Source organism: Hemitrygon akajei, chromosome 12, assembly GCF_048418815.1.
Source record: "Hemitrygon akajei chromosome 12, sHemAka1.3, whole genome shotgun sequence".
Taxonomy (NCBI): Eukaryota; Metazoa; Chordata; class Chondrichthyes; order Myliobatiformes; family Dasyatidae; genus Hemitrygon; species Hemitrygon akajei.
The window spans coordinates 36,221,994-36,235,561 of record NC_133135.1 but is presented as its reverse complement, the minus strand read 5'-3'; the positions used below and the strand labels follow the sequence as shown (position 1 = coordinate 36,235,561).

Below are 13,568 nucleotides of genomic sequence, written 5' to 3'. Positions count from 1 at the left end.
AAAGCCACCAATTTCATTATCCAAATCATTGACCAACACTGTGAAAAGTAGCGATCCCAATACTGACCGGGGGAACACCACTAGTCACTGGCAGCCAACCAGAAAAGGCTCCTTTGGTGGATAAGTATCACTTGGACTGAACTGACTACCCCCACGTGGTTCTAAGATGTAGATGAAGTGTTTGTGCAGGCATTAATGACTTTTCAAGACTCACAAGTCAGGAATGGCTCCAGAGTACTGGAAAATCAACAAGCATCGCTTCACTCTTTAAAAGGAAAGGAGGCAAGAGACTGGAAATGATAGGACAGTTATCCCGACTTCAGTGGCTGGTAAGATTTTATTTTATTTCATAACTTCAAGGGAAAATCTTGCCTGACAAATCAGTTGGAATTCTTTGAAGACATCATAGACTGGATAGACAAAGGTGAGTCAGCTGACGTTTACTTGAATTTTCAATGGGCCTTTGATAAGGTGTTGCACATGAGACTGCTGAAACGATTGCCTTTGGTACTACAGAAAAGGAGCTAGCATGGACTGAAGATTGGCTGACTGGTAAAAAGGAAAGAGTGAAAATAAAGGGGGCCTTTTCTGCTTGATTTAGTGACTAGTGATGTTCCACTGGGTTCAGTATTTTTCACATTTTATGTTAATAATCTGGATAATTGAACTGATGGTTTTGTGGCCAAGTTTGCAGATGATACAAAGATAGGTGGAGAGGTAGGCAGTGCTGAGGAAGCAGGGAGTCTGCCCAAGGACTTGGCAGGTTGGGTGAATGGGTAAAGTCACTAATGGTGTACTGTATAGGCAAACGTATGGTCATGTTGCACAAGATTAAAAATTGCAATGGAAAATTGTATCTTCACTAGTTCTGATGTAACTATTAACACAAGTGTTTGATGTTTTGTTCAAGCTGATTAGCACAAACAGAACAACAAATGTTTATTTCACCTCCAACTTCAATCCACAAGCAGCGAAAACAAGTCCAAAGTATTACACAATGGTTGGAAGGGGGATTGAAGAGAGATGTATAATAGTAAGGATCTACCGATCACCTTCGTATCCTATGTATTTAAAATAGGGTGCCCAGGTTCCTTTTAATAGGACAAAACCATTTTTAAAGGATCAGCCTTCAAACCCACAATTGGGTTTCAATTATATTAGAGCAAAATAGGAAAGGAAAAGTGAACAGAAAAAAAAAAATCACATTATTTAAAATGGGGTTCAAATGAGGTAACATTTAGTTCCAAAGAAGAAATAAAACAAGGAATTTGATCCTTTGAACAGTGCTAAGTAGAGCATTCAGGAAGTAAGAGACCAGTACAGTATATTTGAATTCTATACATTTGGAGAATAATGATTGTCCCTCTGGAGGAGACTTGTACAGTTTTTCTATTACTCTGTGATGCCGATGCATGCTGTTTGTAGAAGTTAAGAAACATTATTATAGTGAACACAGACACAAAATGGAAAAGAGAACTTCTGTGTTTGCAGTTTTACCAAATTCTAACAAAATACACTAGATTTAATTTGCCTGCCAAATTGGCCTTGGTAGTTTCAAGTTAATTTCATTGTGTCACTTCATTTTTCTTTAAATCTGTCTGAATTTTAAAAGCTTGGAACATTCTACATTCTCAACCCAGTGAAGACACAATTGTAGCAATGTATGTATTTGCCAATGCAAATCAGCATACAAGGAGACTGAAAATCTGAGTGGTCCCACAACAACAACCTCACACTCCATGCAGCAAGACCAAGGAACTGACTACTGACTTCAGAAGGAGGAATCTGTAGGTCTGTGAGCCAGTCCTCACTGGGGGGGATTTGAGCTAGAGACGGTCAGCAACTTTAAATTCCTCAGTGTTATTTCAGAGGATCTGTCCTGGGCCCAGCATGCAAATACCATGACGAAGAAAGCATAGCAGTGCCTCTACTTTCTTATAAGTTTGCAAAGGTTCAACATGTCATCTAAAACTTTGATAAACTTCTATAGATGTGTGGTGGAGAGTACATTAATTGGTATGGAAACACCAATGCCCTTGAAAGGAAACTGCTACAAAATGTAGTGATATGGCCCAGCTTATCTTGGCTAAAGCCATCCCCACTATGGAGCCCATCTACACGGAGTGTTGTCGCAGAAAAGCAGCATCCATCATGATCCCCCCCCCCCCCCCCCGAGGTCATGCTCTCTTCTTGCTGCTGCCATCAGAAAGGTGGTGTAGAAGCCTCAGGACTCGCACCACCAGGTTCAGGAACCATTATTACCCCTCAACCATCAGGTTCTTAAACTAAAAGGTATAACTTAACTCAATCACAAACAAGAGAAAATCTGCATATGCTGGAAATCCAAGCAACACACACACAAAATGCTGGAGGAACTCAGCAGGCCAGGCAGCATTTATAGCAAAGAGTACAGTCAACGTTTCAGGCAGAGATCTTTCAGCAGGCCTGGAGAGAAGATGAGTTGAAAGTGGGGGGAGGATAGAGAGAAACACAGTCAAGGCCAACGTTGATGGTGGAGGAAGAGAAGCCATTTTCTTTGGAGGAGGACACCTCCTTCGTTCTGGAATGAAAAGTCTCATTCTAAGAGCAGATATGGTGGAGATGGAGGAACTCAGAGAAGGGGATAGTGTTTTTACGATACAGTCCAGGCAGTTATGAGAGTCCATGGGTTTATAAGATATCAGTACATACATTGTTTCCAGGAGTAGAGACAAAGAGAGATTGAGAAAGGGGAGGGAGGTGTTGGAAATGAACCAGGTAAATTTGAAGCAGGAAGCAACATAAATGAAGTTGATGAGCTCCGCATGGATGGAAGCAGCAGCACCAATGCAATCGAAGTAGCATAGGAAAAGTGGGAGATGGACACCAATGTAGGCTTGGAACATGGACTGTTCCACGTTGCCAATAAAAAGGCAGGTACAGCTGGGACCCATGCAAGTGCCCACAGCTACACATTTAGTTTGAAATGGGAGGAGACAAAGGAAAAACTTATTAAGAGTGAGGATAAGTTCTGCTAAACAGAAAGAGGAGTGGTGGTGGAGGGGGAGGAGGGATGGAGTTGTATAGGGACTGGTCGTCCATAGTGAAATAAGATGTGGACAGGGAACTTGAAATTATTGAAGAGATCCGGAGTGAGAGCTCCCGTTTTACCCATCACCTTGTGTTTCTCCCTCCCCTCCCCCCACTTTTCAAATCTACTCATCTTTTTTCTCCAGTCTTCAAGAGTCTCGGCTTGAAACATCAACTGTACTCTTTACTATAGATGCTGCCTCACCTGCAGAGTTCCTCCAGAATTTTGTGTGTATAACTTAACTCAACTTCACTTGCCCCATCAATGAAATGTTACCACAATCTATGAATTCACTTTCAAGGACTCATCTCGTTCTCGGTATTTATGGCTTTTTTATTAACTTGTACTTGCAGAGTTGTCTTTTGCACACTGGAAGAACACCCAAATTGGTGTAGTCTTTCTTTATTCTATTATGGATTTAATGAGTATGCCCGCAAGAAAACAAATCTCAGGATTGTATATGGTTACATATGTATGTTGATAATAAGTTTACTTTGAACTTGTAGTCCAAAGTAACTCGAGTCCAGAGCAATAGCAAAATCTCCAAGAACACTAAAATCTTTACTATATGAAACGATGGTAAGCTTTTTTTATCTGACAAATCTGACAGTAGTTTAATTGTTGCTTAGGTTTCCACTATAAAAATTCATCATTATGTGCCCTGTCATATGACATAGATGATCATGGTCTTTGATCATGACTGTTCTTGACATTTTTTTTCTACAGAAGTTATTTGTCGTTGTCTTCTTTTGGGCAGTGTCTTTACAAGATGGATGACCCCAGACATTATCAAAAATCTTCAGAGACTATCTGATTTGTGATATGCACCAGCTGCTCATATGACCATGCACCACTTGCTCCCATGTCTTCACGTGATCCTGATTGGGGGCTAAACTGGTGCTACACCTTGTCTAAGGGTGACCTGCAGGCAGGCGGAGGGATGGTGTTCTTTACACCTCCTATGACAGAGACGCATCTACACCCCACCAAACTAAAATTCACTACAAAAATTAGTGACTTAAAAAAAGCCAAAAATAGTTATTAAAAACTTAACTACTTTGGAATAATTTTAATAAAAGAAATTAACTTAAAGTTCTCAAGTGAGCTCTGGTCCTGAGCAAAATCCAATCCAGCAAAGAAAGTGATAAGCAACTTCCTAACTCCAATGCTGGTGAAATCACAGTGGAAAGTTGAAATTTGCATTTAAACTTCTATAAATGCCAGAATTTTAATACGTGGGGCAATTAAACACAACTGAACATCACATCTGAATCAAAATGCAGAAGGAACTCAGAGGCTGAGGCAACATCTACGATGGGAAAGGGACAGACAAAATTTCAGGTTGAGTCCCCTCATCTAGAATGATGAAATGTAGGTGAAGGGTCATTGACTGCCCATTTCCCTCCATTGGCACTGTCTCACCTGTTGAGTTCTTCCAGTGTCTGTACTGCTCTGGATTCCAGCACCTGTAGTCTCGTGTTTTTAATTGAGTGTGAATGGCAATCATACAATAGATTGGAAACATTTTGATATGGAATTTACTTTATAAAATGTTAATATCACAAGGATAGTGGCCAGAAATGGTCAATTCTGTACCAAATTAAAAAGAATTTTTAGACTACACCCATAATCTGGAATGTAGTTAGAAGGACATAAAAATTTCCTATTTCAACTTCATTATCACCGTGCCATACTTTGTCTTGATCACGCTGTAGGGTTCAGCAAACCAAGTAAATGTGGAAAGAAGCAAAATTCTGATTTTAACTATAAATTTTTGCCAATCTACCCATTGCTCCAACACGGAAGACACAGGTCTTAAAGTTTCTTATCTACAGCAAAGGTTTCAGATCTAACTGACAGATTTTTGCTATCAATGTCTAGCTCTATATTTTTCATGAAAACTAAACGTGGCCACAAAATGCAATACTATGTTGTCGTTGAATCACATGAAACAAGAAAACTTGGAATGCATTCAGAAATAGACCACGAACAAAGGAAAAGTTCCAGATTTATCCATGTGTTAGGCTTGAAGAAAAGTCTTAAGGAGGAATAGAAGTGTTGTTTACAGATTAATTCCAAAAGGTAAATTAATTTCACTAGGATTTGACTTTTAGTGTTTTTGCTTAATTTTCAAGGAAACTGGCATTGCTAGAACAGAGTAGTCCTGATAAAGTCCAAACTGGAGATGAGTGAAAAGTGTGGCCACACAACCAAGCAAAGGAGTGACTTGAATTTACTTTTTTTGTAACTGCATTGGTAAACTACAGTCAAATACAGAAGAATTCTGAAAGAAGGCCCTTAAAAAATTCTGCTATTCTACAATATAATTCTTTTTCTGTGCATTATCGTACCCTGAATTTGTGAAAATAAGTTTTTAACAGTGACAAATTTAAACATATATCTGCATACAAACACACAAGTATTAGGAATTGATGAGATTGTCACAAGAGTTTATTGGATCTAAGTTATTACATACCAGTTTAAAAACAAAGGGTCCAATTAAATAATAAAAATTACATACCATCCTATATCAAAACGAAATCCCAGGTCAAATATTGTATAACAAATGCCTGCAATAGAAAAAAATTCATTTCAGAACATCTCATATACAAAATGATTCTGGTTTCACTACTAAATAATCACAACTCAGTCCTTTTCAGTATGTGGATTACAGGTGCTACTCTCCTTTTGCCGCTTATATAGGGCTCAAAGTGCATCAATAAATAATCCCATGGCTTTCACTTCCCCGCTATATCTACTCCAAACCAGTTCACTGAAATAGACTTTTGTTTCATTATTTATTTTAACACATTGATCCACACAACTTGCATGTAGTCTTTCCCCAGTGACCATACCTCAGATATTACTCCATTGACTAAAATACTTTGGTATGTCTTAAGACTTTGAAAAACAGTATGTAAATGCGGATTACTTAATGCAGTTAAATACTCTGATCAGCAAAATGAAAGCTGATTTATTCTGAAAGTAGAACTCCTGAGAGAAAGTATCTCCTCTAAAGAATTTCTTGAGAAGATGCAGCCTGTAGTGAGTGAATAAGTCATTTCACAAATGCAAATCTTCACTATTTAAGCCCAATATAATTTATACAATATCTAAAAGTAAAAATTTTGCACCCACTATCCAAGTGTACTTGAGCAATCTCTGGAGTTACAACAGCCTGAAATTACTAAGATAATTACTTCATGACATTCAGCATTCAGGTGCATTTATATGACATCTGCTACACCATCTTTATCAACCATTTTAGTTGAAAACAAAATCTAATTCTGTCAAATTACAGGTGCCAGTAATCCATACCGGCATCATACTTGCATTATTGTAAATGTTATTCTTGGCAATAACTTCTATTTATTTTCCTTCCAATTAACTTGATTGGCTAGTGTTAATAGGTTTATCCTTCTTTCATTTTCTTAAAAATCAGAATTGCAATAGGATTCCACTAGAATCATTCTGCAATCCATAAATTGAAAATGGATGTTCTGCCATCAGTAATCTAGTTTCCACTTCCAGATATTGCACCTTACCCAGCTTCATAAAAGCAAATTGCTAAAATGGCTTATTTATTTACAGCCTCCATTACTGGAACAATAACATTTTCTTCTTTTATGACAACTAATTCAAAGAGCTCATTTGGTACCTGCATTATTGTGTGATTCGTCCAACTATTCCATTATGCACCCATCATTTTTATATATGGGTGCTCCACTTCTGCCACCCCACAGAGCAGTGTTTTACTGTAGACATCTGGTCCTCAAAACACCCAGGAAGTACACATTTCCCTGTAGCTTCCTTAAAAAAATTTGCATAGATTGAACACTCCAGTGCTGGGAACTTAGTGCCAACTCTAACGCTCCCAGTGCTGTGCATTGCAATGTCAGGAATCTGGCACAGCCCACAGCTCCCCCAAAGCTGCACCCTGTTATACTGGAAACCTGACAAATTCCTCTCAACTGCAGTATTCTCACACAAATTGCACACATTTCAGTGGAGTTAACTTGCTATGGTTGTTTGAGTGGGCTGTGATGAGAAGTCCTGAGACACTGGGCACAAGGCTGTACCCTAATAGATCCTCCTCTATAACACACACACACACACACACACACACACACACACACACAACTGTTCTGTCAAACTAAAGAGCTTGAAGTATTGCTTATATTCTGCTAAAGATTTTTGTAAAGGTTGCCTGCTGATTTGCTGCTCTATAACTTCTACATTGTTTTTTGGTAGTTCTGGAGAGAAGCCAATGTAACTTCTCATTCTATTACCTAATTTTAACCAATTTTTTTTTTTGTAAATGGCTTTTTAACCACCTAATATATCCCCGCTCTTCTGAAGTAAATTATTGATCAACAAATTCACCCTTGTATTTAATTTGAAACTGCACAATCCAGCTCTGTAGTTAAAAATACAGTCAACAAATGTATTTCTCAGTATCACACGCCCAAAAACTGCATCTACTGCTCACAAATTTGGCATACAGGTATGCAATTTTCCATATATATTACTCCAAAATGTCTTGTTGTAAGTTACTAGTGTGGAAGCATTGCTTAAACATCTCTGGTCCAGATTACTTTCTTTGTTTCCTGATGGAGTTTAACATAATAAAAATATTTCTCAAGTTACTTTTTAACAGTCAGTGGTAAACCATACCAGAATAACTTGGGCCCCTACTTACTATTTTAAAACTGCATTTGTTTATGATCATGAAACAGATCTGCACATTTTTTTAAAAGAGTACAACTACTGATGGTGTTTTTGTTTTAAATCTCATTTCTTCATTTTTGATAAAAGGTGGTACTGCAATGCTTGCAGCATAGATCAATTTTGTGACTACAGATAACAGAGTTTCAGTGGTGCTCTCCGTTGTTCAAAAGCAAACTCCTTCACCTACTCATCCCACTTCAGCTCCACACTTAGAACTTGAAACCTATCAAATATTGAAAGCCTAAATAGAGTTGATGTGGAGAGGATGTTTCCTATGATGGGAAAATCTAGGACCAGAAGGCATAGCCTCAGAATAGAAGGACACCTCTTTGAAATAAAGATGAGGAGGAATTTCTTTAGTCCGAGGGTGGTGAATCTGTGGAACTCAGACAGCTGCAGAGGCCAAGTCACTGAATATATTTAAAGCAGAGGTTGACAGGTTCATGATTAGTACAGGTGTCAAAGGTTACAGGGAGAGGTAGGAGAATGAGGTTGCAAGGACTAATAAATCAGTCATGATTGAATGGCAGAGCACACTCAGTAGGGTAAATTGCTTAATTCTTCTCTTATGTCTTGTGGCTTAAATATAGCAAAAGTACTTGCATAGTTTATGGAATTTCCAATTCTATACAAAACATTTCACTTGACAACATTTTTAAATACACTTGTGCGTAGTTAGCAGGCTTGTGCAATGTCTGAATACTACACTTTTAGCACATGGATGTATACTTAAATTACAAAATGGAAATTACTCAGTCTACACACTTTTGGGTAACCTGCAGTGAGTAAGCTGTGTCATAAAAATAGCTGCTTAATATTGTTGCTCCTCACACACCACACAATGTCACATTTTCAACTCTATAGTCAAGTCAAGACACTTTTCATTGTCATTTCAACCATAACTGCTGGTACAGTACACAGTAAAAGCGAGACGTTTTTCAGGACCATGGTTCTTCATGAAACAGTACAAAAACTACACTGAACTACGTGAAAACAACACAGAAAAACACTAGATTACAGACCTACCCAGGACTGCATAAAGTACACAAAACAGTGCAGGCATTACAATAATAAACAAGACAATAGGCACAGTAGAGGGCAGTAAGTTGGTGCCAGTCCAGTCTCTGGGCATTGAGGAGTCTGCTAACTTGGGGGAAGAAACTGTTACATAGTCTGGTCGTGAGAGCCCGAATGCTCCGGTGCCTTTTCCCAGATGGCAGGAGGGAGAAGAGTTTGTATGAGTGTGCATGGGGTCCTTCATAATGCTGTTTGCTTTGCGGATGCAGTGTGTAGTGTAAACGTCTGTAATGGCGGAAAGAGGGACCGCGATGATCTTTTCAGCTGACCTCACTATCCGCTGCAGGGTCTAAGCAAATAGCCTAGAAAGTTCTGGGCAATTTGAAGAAACACCATCTTCTCTACATACCAATATAGCTATTACCAAATGATTTAATCAGAAGTTCATTAAGAGCACCATATATTCTTTTAGTTCCCTTTTGCTTCATAATGTCTGTCTTTTTTTAGGAGGTGCTAAAAACTCTCTACAGTGCAGTAGACATTGGCACAATGTGATAATGGCCAAATAATGTACCTTACTCACCGAGTTGAGGAATAAATGCCAAGTAACCCATTTTGCTCAGTAGGTTAAGGCATGAATGTTGTCCAAGGGTATTAACAGGTAAAGCGTCATGGTCAACAGATGGTGTTATGATATAGGTATGTCATTCTCACTCAATGATTAAAACAAAACTAAGGTTTCTTTCCTAATGTCTTTTCATCCCACTTCAAAACTTAAAGTTAACCTTAAAATTGGCTCACAAATAACACACAAGATAGTGGAGCAGAATTAGACCATTTAGCCCATCGAGTCTGCTCTGCCATTCAATCATGATTGATTCCCCCCACCGGCTCAGACCAACTCCTCAGCCTTTTCCCTGCAATCTTTGATGCCATGTCCAATCAAGCACCGATCAAGCTCTGCCTTAAGACCTGGCCTCCATAGCTGCCTGTGGTAATAAATTCTACAAATATACCACGCCCCGGCTAAAGAAATTTCCCCGTATCCCTGTTTTAAATGGGTGGCCTTCTATCCTGACTGTACCCTCTAGACCTATGCTCCCCCACCATAGGGAACATCCTTTCCACATCTACTCTACCTAGGCCTTTCAACGTTGAAAAGGTTTCAATGATATCTCTCCACAGCTCCCCCCCCCCCCCCCCCACCATTTCTCAAAATTCCAGCGAGCACAGACCCAGAGCTATCAAGCATTCCTCGTATGATAAACCTTTTGTTCTTGGAATCATCCTTGTGAACCTCCTCTGAACCCTCTCCAATGCCGGCACATCACTTCTCAGATGAGGAGCCCAAAACTGTTCACAATACTCAAGGTGAGGCCTCACCAGTGCCTTATAAAGCCTCAGCATCATATCCCTGCTTTTGTATTCTAGGCCTCTTGAAATAAATGCTAACATTGCATTTCCCTTCACCATCAACTCTACCCGCAAGTTAACTTTTAGGGTGTTCTGCACAAAGACTCCCAAGTCCCTTTGCATCTCAGACTTTTGGATTTTCTCCCCATTTAGAAAATAGTCTGCACATTTATTTCTACTACCAAAGTGTATGACCATGCATTTTCCAACATTGTATTTCATTTGCAACTCTCTTGCCCATTCTCCAAAGTGTCAAAGTCTTTCTGCAGCCTACCCGTTTCATCAACACTACCTGCCCCTCCATATACCCATGATCTTGGCATCCACCACAGTTTGTGACAGAGCATTCCAGATTCCACTCTCTGGCTAAAAAGATTCTTCCTTACCTCTGTTCTAAAAGGTCACCCCTCAGTTTTGAGGCTGCGCTCTCTAGTTCTGGATACCCCCACAATAGAAAACATCCTCTCCATCTCCACCCAATCTAGTCCTTTCAACATACAGTAGGGTTCAATCAGTTGCCTCTATATTCTTCCAGTGAGTATGGGCGCAAAGCTGCCAATCACCCCCATATGTTAACTGCTTCATTCCCAGAATCATCATGAACTCTCTCCAATGACAACCCATCCTTTCTGAGATATGGGGCCCAAAACTGTTGACAATACTCCAAGTACATAAATCAATTCATCTGCTCCTGCTCATTGGATCTCAATTTCATAGAAGCAATTGGGTGTCAAGTTAGTCTCTCATTTTGTACACCAATGTGATGATCTAAATTTTGTACACAAACTTCTGGATGAGGGCAGCTCCAACAAGTCCCAATTTTAATACCAGCCGGAACAAAACAGCTTACTTGAATATGCTTCATAAAACAGCTTAAATTACATAGTAAATATGGCTAGAATGAGTACTGTCAAGATGTTTTTTAAACAAAACATCAAGGCTTCTACAGCTGTATCTTCCAAACTCATGACCTCTAATATCCAGAAGGTCAAGAAAGCACTTGAGACTTCCAACACTTGCAAGTTCCCCTTTAAGTCACATGTCATTTTACTGGTAATAATTGTGTCAATCAGTATGTGTGGAGGGTTGATGCCCTCATACATTTTGTGAGATCTCCCCAACGCCTTTGTTCATGAGAGCTGCTAACTTTATGAGAATGTCTTTTGCTAATTTCCCATAAGCAGTGAAAATCTACTTTTATTCCACTCATTTTCAAAAATGTTATATCTATTAGTCCGGCGTATGAATTCTCCACACAAAGTAACCCTTGAAACACGCCACTCCACAAACAAATTGAACCACAATTACGACAACGAAAATATGAGAGAAAAATGAGTAGAACTGGACAGGAGTCATTAGAAATATACGACAAAAGTGACAACTATGCGCCTAGCATATCCCTGACAAATTCTCGCTTAGATTCACAGTGGTGACACGAAAGGTGTTTTAAAAAGAAATTGCCAAAACCTTTCCTACAACACATTAATAGTTAAACCTCATCTTATGAAAAATTTTGTCTTCGAGTTTAATCATAAAACAGCACGATGTTTAGAAACAACATTTTCAGGAAGATGACCATCTCTGGGTGAATTTCGTAACTTAATTTTAACCCATGATTTTTTTTGGGGAAAAGGGCGAGGGACATAATTCATTCAAATAAAATCATCAAGGTGAGACAGAAGGCGACGATCTAACGTCACAGACTTCCCCATAATTTGTACACTGCAGGCATCCCACAGTGGGTAACGTAGGGCCAGTACAGGAACATCAATGCCCCAAAGCTCCGGGCTCCCAACACCAGAGCAGCCGCGCTAGGCCCCACACCCGGCTCGACGCACCATTCAAGAAGCTGGCCTCCGCTTCAACAGCTCCTTACCTACAACAACAATGGTGGACCAGAAGGCCACGGTAATGCCGGTGTAAAGTAAAGTGTAGCCGTTCATTTTCCGCGACTCTACTCACACCTCGGTCACCGTAATCTTCTCGGCTGAGGTCGGGGGCGGTGACAAGCCGGCCGGTCACGTGAAGCAAAAGTACTCGATCACGTGTTCAATATCGCGCAGATGGACGAGGAGTCGCGGGAGTTGAAGGCTTTGACTCATTTGGACTACATTTCCCAGCAGGCCTCACGACAGAGCCTCCTAAACCATTGAATACATTTTAATTTTACCAGAGCCTATTTTCCTATCCATTCCTGTAACTCTCACTGACCAAAATCTGTATATATTCAATGACTCAGCATTCACGCTGTCTGGGGTGGAGAATTTGAAAGATTCACTTCCCTCTGAGAAGAGACTTCCTCTTATCATGGTCTAAATAGCTAAATTCCTATTCTTGTTTTGAATTTCACCCAAAGGAGAAACTCCTCTGAGCATCTACACTGTCACATTCTCATTAATCTAATAATTGATTAAATGCCATCTGTTTGCAGACACTTGAGTCTTAAACTAAGTGATCATAAAATGTAAACCAAAAATATGAATTTATTGAGATATGTTTGCATTTGTTTGGCTAACTATTTAAAGTTTGAAGTAAATTTATTATCAAAGTACATATATGTCACCAGTTTCTTGTGGATATACTCAATAAATCCAAGGAACATAATATAATCAATGAAGGACGGCATCCAATAGGACAGACATGCAACCTAGGTGTAAAAAACAACAAACTGCAAATACAAAATAAGAATTAATTAATTAATTAACCAATCATCATTATGTGCCATGTCATATGATGTGGGTGATCAGGGTCTTTGACTATGATTGTTCTTGGCAAATTTTTCTACATAATTGGTTTGCCATTGCCTTTTTTCTAGGCTGTGTCTTTCCAAGAAGGGTGACCCCAGCCATTATCAATAATTTCAGAGATTGTGTGCCTGGCATCAGTAGTCACGTTATCAGGACATGATATGCACCAGCTGTTCATACGACCATCCACCACTTGCTCCCATATCTTTACCTGACCCTGATTGTTGGGGGGGGGAGGGTGGTTGGAGCTAAGCAGGTGCTACACCTTTCCCAAGGGTGAACTGCTAGCGGAGGGAATGGAGTGCTTTACACCTCCTTTCATAGAGACGTATTTCTATCCCGCCACCCAAAATAAAGACATTAGCAATAAATTTTGGGTTTTGTGGAGAACACTACTATAAAAACTTTACAATAGTTACATGGGCCAGTGGTGGAAATCATGCTGGGCTCTAAAGAGATTATCCCAAAAATTCAACTCTGAGGAAGTAATAATATTAGTGATATCACATTTTGAATGAGAATGAGTAAAAACAATTTGCTTTTATTAGCTTTAATTCAGTAAGCTAAACCAGATGTGACCGAGCCATGTATGG

The 13,568-nt window shown here is 39.4% G+C and overlaps 1 protein-coding gene across 1 annotated transcript in view; it reads right to left on the bottom strand.

Moving 5' to 3' along the window:
- Positions 1–12,267, bottom strand: part of atp6v0b (ATPase H+ transporting V0 subunit b) — a 29,178-nt gene extending 16,911 nt beyond the window's left edge. The window contains exons 1-2 of the mRNA XM_073062903.1: positions 12,105–12,267; positions 5,592–5,640 (exon numbers count right to left, since the gene is read on the bottom strand). Of these exons, the coding sequence (XP_072919004.1) occupies positions 5,592–5,640; positions 12,105–12,171 (116 nt within the window). The 5' untranslated portion in view covers positions 12,172–12,267. The remainder of the gene's footprint in view (positions 1–5,591; positions 5,641–12,104) is intronic.
- Between the last annotated feature and the right edge of the window lie 1,301 nt (positions 12,268–13,568).